The sequence below is a fragment of the Trachypithecus francoisi genome, unplaced genomic scaffold, assembly GCF_009764315.1.
Source record: "Trachypithecus francoisi isolate TF-2019V2 unplaced genomic scaffold, Tfra_2.0 Lachesis_group15, whole genome shotgun sequence".
In the NCBI taxonomy this organism is placed as follows: Eukaryota; Metazoa; Chordata; class Mammalia; order Primates; family Cercopithecidae; genus Trachypithecus; species Trachypithecus francoisi.
The window spans coordinates 55033514-55046330 of record NW_022681460.1 but is presented as its reverse complement, the minus strand read 5'-3'; the positions used below and the strand labels follow the sequence as shown (position 1 = coordinate 55046330).

Sequence of the window (12817 nt, the reverse complement as noted above, 5' to 3'; positions counted from 1 at the left end):
ATGAGGTATGTAACTTACTGGGACTAGGTTAAACTACAGGAAATTGCTGTTTTTTGTAGTTGGAAACAATCAAATATTGGCAGTTTTACACAGCTCAACCTGTAACAAAGTATCAAAGGATGTGAATAATTCACTTAAAAAATATAAACTAGCACAGATTTAGTTTACTGCCATAATAAAATAACGAATACAGCTGAATTCCAATAATCTTTCTCAAGTGGGAAAGGAGCAAAATTGCATCTGGAATATTTGGAATTGTTCCTTTATCCTTAAGCACTTCAAAATTCTTTTTCTCGATAAAATACTTATTGTAGTAGATTAAAAATAGCCCCAAAGATTTCCATGCCCTAATCTCTAGTATTAATGCCTGTGTATGTTAAATGACCTAGCAAAAGAGACTTTGCAGATGGAATTAATGTTTTTTTGTTTTTTTGGTTTTTGGTTTTTTTTTTTTGAGACGGAGTCTCACTCTGTCACCCAGGCTGGAGTGCAATGGCGCGATCTCAGCTCACTGCAACCTCTGCCTCTCGGGTTCAAGCAATTCTCCTGCCTCGGCCTCCTGAATAGCTGGGATTACAGGTGTGCACCACCACACCTGGCTAATTTTTGTATTTTTAGTAGACACGGGGTTTCACCATGCTGGCCAGGCTGGTCTCAAACTCCTGACCTTGTGATCCACCCGCCTCGGCCTCCCAATGTGCTGAGATTACAGGTGTAAGCCACTGCACCTGGCCAGAATTAATACTATACACCTTCGGCTGGATGCAGTGGTTCATGCCTGTAATCCCAGCACATCGAGAGGCCAAGACAGGAGGATCACTAAAGCCCAGGAGTTCAAGACCAGCCTGGGCAACATAATGAGACCCCATCTCTTAAAAAAAAATTTTTAAAAAAAACAACAGCTTGGCATGGTGGTGCGTGCCTGTAGTCTCACCTACTCAGGAGGCTGAGGTGGAGGATGGCTTGAGCCTGCGAGTTCAAGGCTGCAGTAAGCTGTGGTCACGCCACTGCACTCCAGCCTGGGTGACGGAGCGAGACCCTGTCTCAAAGAAAAAAAAAAGTTATTGACCTTAAAATAGGGAGATTATCTAAGTGGGCCCAAAGTAATCAAGTAGACATTTAACAGTGGAAATGGAAGACAGAAGGGTAGGTCAGAGAGAGGGATGATGGAAGAAGTAACAGGAATGATTCAAAATGGGAAAGGGACTTCACCCACTATTGCAGGCTCTGAAGAAAAGGGGATCATGAGCCAAGGAACGAAGGCAGCCTTCAGAAGCTAGAAATGACCCTCAGCTAACGGACAACAAGGAAAGGAGACTTTGATCCTTTAACTGAAAAGCACTGCACTCTGCCAACAACTAAATAAACAAGGAAATGGATTTGCCCCCCAGCCCAAAACCTCCATAAAGGAATGCATTCCTGCCAGCACCTTGAATTTAGCCCAGGTAAGACCTGTGCCACACTTCTCACCTACAAAACTGTAAGATAGTACATTTGTGTTAAGTCACTGACTTTGTAGTAATTTTTAACAGCCTCCAAGGAAAACTTCATATACTTAATACAACTTTGAATTTAAAGGACTCAGTAGGGTCCCTAAAGTCATTTAAAAATATTTCATTTCACTTATTTTTTCAGACAGGGTGTCACTCAGGCGAGAGTACAGAGGCGCAAACACAGCTCACTGCAGCCTCGACTTCCCAATCCCAGGCCATCCTCCCAGGTCAGTGCCCAGTAGCTGGTACCATAGGCGCACGACACTATGTCCAGCTAATTCTAAAAAAATTTTTATAGAGATGGGACCTCCCTATGTTACCCAGATTGTCTCAAACTCCTAGGCTGCTCAAGTGATCCTCCCACCTCGGCTTCCCAAAGTGCTGAGATTACAGGTATGAACCACTGCACCCAGACTAAACTGTATTTTAAAAATCCAATTCATGTCTGGTCCCAAATGATTCTGGTAAAATAAGTTGTGTTATGACTGGATATGTGTGTATAGCTGATAAAATACCAAAAAATGTTAAAAGACTGAAAGCTACATAGCAATTATTTTTATGTAAGAACTCTAAAAAGTTCTTGACAAGTTATTACGAGAAACATTTCATCTAGGAGTGATTTCTAAGGCAGCATTTGAGTTTCCATAAAAACAGAACCTTCTGTCTCAGAAGGTATATCAATAAGAGGACCAGAATCTTCTATATCCAAGTGCATTGGTTTCTCCTGTTCACAACTCAGGTTTGAACTGTCGTTCATTTGAATCTCTTCCTCTTCCAATTCCAAAGATTTATCTGGGGCTGAAGCTACCACTTCTTCGTCTTCATTTTCATGTAGAAAGCTACAAATCATGTTGGGTCGATAGGAGAAATCATTATCCTTTATTTGCAGCCATTCCACCCCACCTAATTTGGAAGGAATGAGGAATAAACCAAAAAAAAACAAAAAATGAATTTTAGTGAAGTATATTTTTATTTATTTTAAATCTCTATCATATGAATACATGTCAAACTGAAAGCCCAACATAAATCAAGGAATATGGTGTCTGTAACTACTGATAAAATATACTTTCCATCTTCTCTAGAGACCTTGGAATGCCTATTAGGTAGGTACCATCAAAATCACTACAAGTTATCAACCTCAATTACTATTCCATGCCTTTTTCCAGAGTTCAGTTCTCAGATCATTGTGAAATATAATTTGAGCACTCTCTGTCATCTTATGCCTTCAAGGAAACTTACCACTACCCTACAATTTTTTTTTTTTTTTTTTTTTTTTTTTAAGACAAAAGTCTCGGCCGGGCTTGGTGGCTCAAGCCTATAATCCCAGCACTTTGGGAGGCCGAGACGGGCGGATCACGAGGTCAGGAGATCGAGACCATCCTGGCTAACACGGTGAAACCCCGTCTCTACTAAAAAAATACAAAAAATTAGCCGGGCGAGGTGGCGGGCGCCTGTAGTCCCAGCTACTCCGGAGGCTGAGCCAGGAGAATGGCGTGAACCTGGGAGGCGGAGCTTGCAGTGAGCCGAGATCGCGCCACTGCACTCCAGCCTGGGCGACAGAGCAAGACTCCTTCTCAAAAAAAAAAAAAAGACAAAGTCTCGCTCTGTCACCCAGGCTGGAGTGCAGCCACGATCTTGGCTCACTGCAACCTCTGCCTCCCCAGTTCAAGCAATTCTCGTGCCTCAGCCCCCCAAGTAGCTGGGATTACAGGTGTGTGCCACCATGCCCCGCTAATTTTTTTTCAATAGAGACGGAATTTCACCATTTTGGCTAGGCTGGTCTTGAACTCCTAACCTCAAGCCATCCACCCGCCTCACCTCCCAAAGTGCTGGGATCACAGGCATGACCCACTGCACCTGGTTATTAGTCCTTTTTCTTCCAATTCAGTTTCAACTACAGATGTTCATATTTTTTTCCTGCAATAACATCCTTCTCCTAGTCGGCCAGGCTCAAAATCTTAAAGCTATCCTTTATTCTGTTATTTAGCATAATACTTAAAATAGAATGAATTTGATGTTCACTCATATTCATTCATGTCTATTTCAATGTAATTTACTTTAGAATGCAAGTTCCTAGAACGTAAGAGTCACACTTCCTCTCTGTTCTGTTTTGCCTCCAGCATGTAGCCGTGTTTGGTAGCCAGCCTATAAGATGGTCCTCAATGATCTTCACCTTCCTGGTATTCATGCCCCTGTGTAGTCCTGTCCCACACTGAATAGGATATTGTGGAAATGACAAGACTGTCACTTCTTTTTTTTTTTAGACAGAGTCTCGCTTTGTCGCCCAGGCCGGAGTGCAATAGCATGATCTCGGCTCACTGCAACCTCTGCCTACTGCGTTCAAGCAATTCTCCCACCTCAGCCTCCCGAGTAGCTGGGATTACAGGCGCGTGCCACCACACCTGGCTAATTTTTTGTATTTTTAGTAGAGATGGGGGTCTCATCATGTTGGCCAGGCTGGTCTTGAACTCCTGACCTCAAGTGATCTGCCTGCCTTGGCCTCCCAAAGTGCTGGGATTACAGGCGTGAGCCACCGTGCCCAGCCAAGACTGTGACTTCTAAGTCTAGTTCATAAAAGATACTGTGGCTTCTACCTTGTTTTCATGGAATACTTTATCTGAGAGAAGCCAGCTGCCGTATCAGGAGGACATTCAAACAGTCCTGTGAGAACAACATGGCAAGGAACTAAGGCCTCCTGACAACAACCAAAATAAATTTACAAGCCATATGAATAAGCCATTTTACAATCAGATTTCCAGCATTAGTCAAGCCTTCAGATGACTGCAGCCCAGATAACATTTTGCCTGCAACCTTATCAGAGACCTGGAGCCAGAACCACCTACCTAAACTGCTCCCAAATTCCTGATTCACAGAAACTGTAAGATACTGGTTTTCTGTTGTTGTTTTAAGCTGTTAAGTTTAGGGGTAATTTGTTATGCCGCAGTAGATAACTAATGCAGACTCAAATTGTTGGTTGTTCATTTATTTGACTAAACAAAACACCCAAATATTCCCAAAGATCTGTCAGATTATTAAAGACTACGAAGAGGAAACTCATAACTTCCTTTAGTAAGAATATCCCAATGATAGCTAAGCTTATGATACATGTCAGCCTTTTAAGTTTATTCTAGAACCTAGTACCTCTTTCTTCCTATAATTATTACAAGGTGCCTAAAAAAGGGGATAGTTCAGGGATATACATAATAAGAACAAGGGTTTATTATATAGTTGTATATAGGTGATGTAATTAATTTTATAAGATCAACGTACCTTCAAATGTTTATCCCTTGTTAAGCTATAAATACTCATCATGAGAATCTTTTTTTTTTTTTGAGCTGGAGTCTCGCTCTGTCGCCCGGGCTGGATTGCAGTGGCCTGATCTCAGCTCACTGCAAGCTCCGCCTCCTGGGTTTACGCCATTCTCCTGCCTCAGCCTCCCGAGTAGCTGGGACTACAGGCGCCCGCCACCTCGCCCGGCTAGTTCTTTGTATTTTTTTAGTAGAGACGGGGTTTCACCGTGTTAGCCAGGATGGTCTCGATCTCCTGACCTCGTGATCCGCCCGTCTCGGCCTCCCAAAGTGCTGGGATTACAGGCTTGAGCCACCGCGCCCGGCCTCATGAGAATCTTACTAGAGTTTCATATATGTTATTGAGCAGTGAACTTTTAAACCATCAAATTATTGTTTTTTCAACTCCACAAACATATATCTACTTCAGGTGAAAGAACCACTAGTCTAAAAGTCTCTAGTATGTGGTGATCAGCAAGTGAAGAAGAATAAGTGGATGCAAATTAAGAACTCATGCCTGTAATCCCAACACTTTGGGAGGCTAAGGCAGGAGGATCACTTGAGTCCAGGAGGTTGAGACCAGCTGGATAACATAGTAAGACCCTGTCTCTATTAAAAAAAAAAAAAAAAAAAGGTTGGGCGCAGTGGCTCACACCTGTAATCCCAGCACTTTGGGAAGCTGAGGTGGGCAGATCACCTGAGGTCAGAAGTTGGAGACCAGCCTGACCAACATGGAGAAACTCCATCTCTCTACTAAAAATACAAAATTAGCTGGGCGTGGTGGTGCATGCCTGTAATCCCAGCTACTCAGGAGGCTGAGGCAGGAGAATCACTTGAACCTAGGAGGTGGAAGTTGCAGTGAGCTGAGATCGCACCACCCCACTCCAGCCTGGGCAACAAGAGCGAAACTCGTCTCCAAAAAATAAAATAAGATAAAGAAACCCTGTCTCTACTGAAAATTAGCCAGGCATGGTGGTGGGTACCTGTAATCCCAGCTACTCAGGAGGCTGAGGCAGGAGAATCACTTGAACCTAGGAGGCAGAGGTTGCAGTGAGCTGAGATCACACCACTGCACTCCAGCCTGGGGGAGAGAGTAAGACTCTGTCTCCAGAAAAGAAAAAAAGAAAAACGCCAAAAGAAAAAGAAAGGCTGGGCACAGTGGTCTCTTCAGGAGTTCGAGACCAGCCTGGGCAACATGGCGAGACTCCATCTCTACTAAAAATACAAAGAAGGCCGGGTGCGGTAGCTCACGCCTATAATCCCAGCACTTTGGGAGGCTGAGGCAGGCAGATCACAAAGTCAGTTCTAGACCAGCCTGACCAACATGGTGAAACCCTGTCTCTACTAAAAATACAAAAATTAGCTGGGCATGGTGGCATGTGCCTGTAGTCTCAGCTACTCACGAGGCTGAGGCAGGAGAATTGCTTGAACCTGGAAGGTAGGGGCTGCAGTGAGCAGAGATCACACCATTGCACTCCAGCCTGGGCAATGGAGTGAAACTCCATCTCAAAAAAAAGAAAAAGCAAAAACAAAAACAAAACAGCCAGGCATGGTGGAAATGCCTGTGGTCCCAACTACTGGGGAAGCTGAGGTAGGGGGATGGGGGCAGAGGTCACAGTCAGCCGACATCGCACCACCGCACTCCAGCCTAGGTGACAGAGTGAGACCCTGTCTCAAATAAAATAAAATAAAGTAATTAAATAATAATAATAATAAAAACTAGACTGATGACTAACAATTGTGGTCCTAGAGTCTCCCCCACATTTAAAGCCAGCTTTTGGCCAGGGGCGGTGGCTCATGCCTGTAATCCCAGCACTTTGGGAGGCCGAGGCAGGTTGATCATCTGAAGTCAGGAGTTCAAGACCAGCCTGGCCAACATGGCGAAACCCTGTCTCTAATAAAAATACAAAAGTCATTCAGGTGTAATGGTGCATGCCTGTAATCCCAGCTACATGTAATCCCAGCTACTCAGGAGGCTGAGGCAGGAGAATCGCTTGCATCCAGGAGGCGGAGGTTGCAGTGAGCCAAGATGGCTCCACTGTACTCTAGCCTGAGTGACAGAAAGAGACTGTCTTTAAAAAAAAAAAAAAAAAAAAAGCCAGCTTTTTCCAGCTGTGAGCCTGTTGAAAGCTGCTGCAACTGCCAAAAGTTTCCAAGGGATTTCACCTTGAGAATTGAGAACTATTGTGATCGTATCCACTTTGCTTACAAGGAAGTTTATTCTCCCCACACATCAGACAGGTAATATGCTGACATCATAACAAGGTTTGAGGGAGGCACATCTTATACATGAATGTAAAAACATAATCATCATGCTTATGAACTACAAAAAGGTACAAGGAAGTTTTTAATTAAAGAGGGGAGGGGGGAAGGAGAAGAGAGAGAGAGAAGCACTACTGAATTCCCTAGGGCTTAGATATCAAGTTTCTTCAAAAACTCCTCAGTCATTTCCAATGCCAAGCAGATAAAAGATTTCTGCGTCCCCAGTGCCCTCAGCTATACGAGCGTTCAACTGCATTTTAACTCTATGCTTGGTACTTTACATGGAGCACCCTCCATTTTAATATATTAAACATATTATGAGGCCAGGCACAGTGGCTCACACCTGTAATTCAAGCACTTTGTAGGCCAGGGTAGGTGGATCACTTGAGGTCAGGAGTTTGAGACCAGCCTGGCCAACATGGTAAAATCTGGTCTCTACTAAAAAAATTAGCCAGGCGTGGTGGTGGGTGCCTGTCATCCCTGTTGCTCAGGAGGCTGGGGCAAGAGAATTGCTTGAGCCCGGGAGGCAGAGGTTGCAGTGAGCCGAGATTGTGCCAGTGCACTCCAGCCTGGGTGACAGAGCAAGACTCTGTCTGAAAAAAACAAACAAAAAATCACGTATAGTTATTACTAAAAAGTACAAGGAGTGTCCTGGCATCAAAGTGGCCACTGTCAAAGCCAGTACTGGATCACCTGTTTTCAGAGAATAAGGGAACTAACCTATGTTTTCTTCTCCTTCCTTCTTCTCTGTCAGAAGAGTTCTTGTCATGCTGAGCTTCTTCATTGTATGACATTTATATTTTAGCACTGTTTTGTTATTGCCTTCTGTATCAGCTAGAACAGAAATGAACTCCATTATTATACTGCTTGTGCTATCAAATAAAACAAAGATAAAGCCTTCATAATTCCAGTGTAGGGAGTCAGATTAAACTACTTCCTGTCAAGACAGTGTAATAAATTCAAGGTATAACTCATCCCTCCTGCTCCAAGCATAGAAAAATAACAGATAAAATACATTAACAGGCCAGGCACAGTGGCTCATGCCTGTAATCCCTGCACTTTGGGAGGCCAAGGCAGGTGGTTCACCTGAGGTCAGAAGTTCCGAGACCAGCCTGACCAACATGATGAAACCCCGTTTCTACTAAAAGTTCAAAAAATTAGCTGGGCATGGTGGCACATGCCTGTAATCCCAGGTACTTGGGCGGCTGAAACAGGAGAATTGCTTGAACCCAGGAGGCGGAGGTTGCAGTGAGCAGAGATTGTGCCACTGCACTCCAGCCTAGGCAACAAGAGCAAAACTGTCTCAAAAAAAAAAAATTACATTAACAATTGAAAGTACAACTGGATTCAAAAGTAACAAACATCTTCAGAGGTCAGAAACACAAAGTTATGAGTGAGATTAAACCCATAGGTCTAACAGGCTTCATCCCTGAAGTAGAAATTGGGGCCAGGAATTTTACCCTATAGTGTATTGGGATCTGAAATTCTACCACTCAAATGAAGGACCAAAGTCAGACTTACTACCTGAAGCCAAAGTTTGGAGTAGGGACATTCTCAATCATGACAGGCCGAGAAAAAAAATTGCTGCCAACCTGCTGCCTGGAGTTGAAACTTTCAGAAAACTCTATGCCTAGGCAGAAGGGAAGATGAGGCCCTTGAGCCAAGGATACGAAGCACAGACACTTCCATACATTGCTACTGTGAGTGTAAATTGATACCACACTTTAGAAAGTAGGCTGCTCTGCCTGTGAAGTAGCCCTTCTTTTATTCCTTGGCCAGGAGCGGTGGCTCACACCTGTAATCCTTTTGAGAGGATCCCTTTGAGAGGCCGAGGCAGGCAGGTCACTTGAGGTCAGGAGTTTGAGACCAGCCTGGCCAACATGGTGAAACCCCATCTCTACCAAAAATACAAAAATTACCTGGGCGTGGTGACAGGCACCTGTAATCCCAGCTACTCAGGAGGCTGAGGCAGGAGAATTGCTTGAACCTGGGAGGTGGAGGTTGCAGTGAGCCGAGATCATGCCACTGCACTCTAGCCTGGGTGACAGTGAGACTATGTCTCCAAAAAAAAAAAAAAATTCAGGAGAGTGATGATCTCTGAAGACAGAGGGAAAGAAATAAGTTTGGAAATTGGGCTAGAAGGACTTTAAATGTATCTGGAATGGGTTTGTTTGTTTTTGAGACACAGTCTAGCTCTGTTGCCCAGGCTGGAGTGCAGTGGTACGATATCGGTTCACTGCAACCTCCACCTCCCCAGTTCAAGCAATTCTCATGCCTCAGTCTCCCAAGTAGCTGGAAGGCACATGCCACCATACACAGCTAATTTTTGTATTTTTAGTAGAAATGGGGTTTTGCCATGTTGGCCAGGCTGGTCTTGAACTCCTGGCCTCAAGTGATCTGCCTGCCTTGGCCTCCCAAAGTGCTGGGATTACAGGATTAAGACACCTGGCCCAGCCTGGCATGTTTTTTTAAAACTATAATCTGAGTCACATTTGGGAAAATGGTAGGATATGATACAGCTAGACAATGGATACATGAGATATTTAATGTTTATTATGCTTAAGTATGATTGAAATAGTTCATATTAAAAAGGGCTGGGCTAGCAATCACTTACCATGTTCAACATTTTCTTCAAATATAACACAAGTCCCAAGAGTGTCTGCAGAAAAATACAAATTGTTGAGAAGAGCTACCATCTCTGAAAGGTCCATATCAGAAAGAGTTCCATCTATCTGACATCGTCCTACCTTCATACTCCCCAGCAAAGACACAGCTGTCCACTTGCAGAATGGGCCTCTCAGTGTCAATGCCCTACAACAGAATAAAGGATCATAAAAAAAAACATGATTAGAAAAAGGCTTCAACATTGTAACCTTGCTACCAAGGAAACTAATCTCCAAAACTGGGGAAACTCTAGAGCATCTTGTCCTACCAAGTACAGGATAAACTACAACTGCTCTGATCACAGCAGCTACAACTTGAAGACTATTTAATTCATACTCAAGTAACAAGATCTATTTCAATCAGCATCTTCTTCAAGAGTAAGCTAAGAACAGAGGAAGTTTTGTCAACAGGAGTGCAAAGAGTCTGTCTATCTGTCATCTATCTATTTTTTGAGACAGTGTCTAGCTCTGTCACTCAGGCTGGAATGCAGTGGCATGATCATGGCTCACTGCAGCCTTGACCACGAGGGTTCAGGCAATCCTCCCACCCTAGCCTCCTGAGCAGCAGGGACCACAGGAGCATGCCACCATGCCCAGCTAATTTATTATTTTTTTTTATTTTTATCTTTTGAGATGGAGTTTTGCCCTTTGTTGCCCAGGCTGGAGTGCAGTGGCGCGATTTCGGTCACTGCAACCTCCGCCTCCAGGGATCACGCGATTCTCCTCTCTCAACCTCCCGAGTAGCTGGAATTACAGGCGTCCACCACCATCCCCGGCTAATTTTTGTATTTTAGTAGAGATGGAGTTTCACCATGTTGGCCAGGCTGGTCTCCAACTCCTGACCTCGTGATCCACCCACCTCGGCCTCCCAAACTGTTGGGATTACAGGCGTGAGCCACCGCACCCAGCCATTTATTATTATTATTATTATTGTAGAGAGGGGGTCTCACTATGTTGCCCAGGATGGTCTCCAATTCCTGGGCTCAAGTGATCCTCCCACCTCTGCTGAGATTATAGGAATATATGTACTGTTCCATATCACAATGTTACTTCCTCCAAATCTGTAACTTTCTCTTCAGCCACACATTCAAACAAGCAAGCAAAGTTAGCCATTTTCTCCTATCTGCTCCCATAGTACCCCTGTACTTCTACATTATACTTAATTATACATTAATTAATTATACTTAGTGTACTTCTTATCCTTAGAGTTCACTGCTTTGTAAGGCGAAATAAATATATCAATACTTGTGGACAGGTATTTCACCATTCTTGTTTTACATTTAAGAAACTATAGAACAATCCCCCAAGTCTAGAAAACTCACCAAAACCTTGCATTTATTTTCACATTTTGAGAGAAAGTCTGAATCAATAATTCCTGATAATTCCACCAGAACCAACTGCTCCTGGTGAAAGAAAGAGGGGTTAACATGCTAGCACGCGAGCGGGCAAGAGGGAGCAATTAGCAAAAGAAGCCAAAAATCCATTTGTGAAAACCGGACCCCGTTTTCAGCAAGAGGAAACGACGCTACCTAAGGTAACTTCCCGGTACTTCCCATCCTAAGTCCGGGGTGACGATTAGGGCTGAGGTCCCAAGCTGCCCGGCTCCGCGTGCCCAGCAGCAAGAAGCCGGTGAGGAGCGTCGGGGCCTCCCTCCCGCCCGCAGCTCCCCGACTCCCTTCCCCACACACGGCCAGCACAGGTATCACCGCCACTGCGGTGCAGGCTTTCGGCGTAGCGCTTACTACCTCCTCTTCCTCCTCTTCTCCGTCCTCCAGACCCCGCTCGTCGACCGCCGCCATGGTCCCTTGGCGCCTCGCCTCCTAGTCAGTGGCCACGCCCGCCCGGAGCCGCCATCTTGAGTGCGGGCAGCAGCTCCTACGCGGAGCAGCTCACTGGGTTCCTGCCACTCCGCTCATCGCCGCGTAAACCGCTCCTGCCAGAACTCAAGATGTCGGCTTCCGGTGGGCGGGTGGCTACGGGCGTGGAGAGCGCTGGTGTTCGCGTGGAGACTCGCCACGGCCCACTCCTTGCTCAGTGACTGAAAGCAGGGGCGGGGGCTAGGCTGCCGTAGGCAGCGGAGCCCTCTCGGTCACGCAAGACAGGCCCTGCGATCTAGGGAGTCGCCGGGCTCCCGGCCCCGCTGGCGGGGAGGACTGGCAAGGCACAGGGGATAAAGGTGAAAGCAAGAAAACCATGGTTTCAGGCGGATCATGGACAGAAAGGCCTTGTGTTGACCCGAGCACATTTCTTGGAAAGAAATTATTAATATTGTGTGAGCGCTCATCCTCAATTCAGCGTCCCCCAAGCCAAGTTAAAGGCACATTCAGTTTAACACTAATGAGCGCCTACACGGTAAAAAGCACTGCACCAGGAGCTATGAAAAATAGAAAGTGGGCTTAAGTTTCAGGCCTGCAGGAGTATAGGATCTGTGAGAGGTATATAAATGGACCCAAGCAAGTGCTGTAGAGATACACATTGTTATAGGAATACAGAGACCTGGGCAAGAGAAGTTTGAACAGAATTTTCTTAAAGTATCCCATAGATGTTTCTGATTATGAAAGAAATGGTCTTCGAAAGAAATGGTCTTTGAACTTGCGATAGCATGATCTAGCGGTTAAGATCATGAGCTTTGGATATTTATTTATTTATTTATTTAGAGATGGACTTTTGCTCTTGTTGCCCAGGCTGGAGTGCAATAGTGTGATCTCGACTCACTGCAACCTCCACTTCCCAGGTTCAAGCGATTCTCCTGCCTCAGCCTCCCGAGTAGCTGCGATTATAGGCATGAGCCACCACGCCCGGCTAATTCTGTTATTTTTATTAGAGACGGGGTTTCTCCATGTTGGTCAGGCTGGTCTCGAACTCCCGACCTCCCAAAATGCTGGGATTACAGGCATGAGCCACCGCACCTAACCTGAGCTTTGGATTTTAATACCTGTCAAGTTCTACTGCATTAACAGCAAGGCTTTGGGCAGATTGGTTATTGTGAGGATTAAATGAGACAATACATATAAAATAAATTTAGCCCAGTATTCAGCACATAGTAAGCATTTAAAGTGCATTTAATCTATTATTAGTAGTAATATATAAATTTTTTAGTATGCTGCTCTCT

General features: G+C 44.8%; 1 protein-coding gene and 1 non-coding gene across 2 annotated transcripts; both read right to left on the bottom strand.

Annotated features, from left to right (window-relative positions):
- Window positions 1-2033: 2033 nt before the first annotated feature.
- On the bottom strand, window positions 2034-11727 carry GTF3C6 (general transcription factor IIIC subunit 6). Its single transcript, XM_033234899.1, has 6 exons — window positions 11451-11727; window positions 11028-11108; window positions 9790-9853; window positions 9657-9701; window positions 7763-7876; window positions 2034-2396 (listed from the first exon to the last, which is right to left on the bottom strand). Exons 1-6 carry the CDS (start codon window positions 11502-11504, stop codon window positions 2116-2118), a joined length of 639 nt encoding a protein of 212 aa, XP_033090790.1. The 5' UTR covers window positions 11505-11727; the 3' UTR covers window positions 2034-2115.
- On the bottom strand, window positions 7012-7115 carry LOC117098185. Its single transcript, XR_004443238.1, has one exon. It is a non-coding gene; the product is annotated as a small nucleolar RNA U13 (small nucleolar RNA).
- Window positions 11728-12817: the final 1090 nt, after the last annotated feature.

Bases quoted from the DNA above. Each gene is read 5' to 3' on its own strand.
- GTF3C6 (XM_033234899.1), bottom strand. From the start codon at position 11,504: ATGGCGGCGGTCGACGAGCGGGGTCTGGAGGACGGAGAAGAGGAGGAA. The intron at 11,109-11,450 runs GTAGTAAGCGCT...TTCTTTCACCAG, and splicing joins GAGAAGAGGAGGAAGAGGAG to GAGCAGTTGGTTCTGGTGGA. The intron at 2,397-7,762 runs GTTAGTTCCCTT...CTTCCAAATTAG, and splicing joins GGAAGGAGAAGAAAACATAG to GTGGGGTGGAATGGCTGCAA.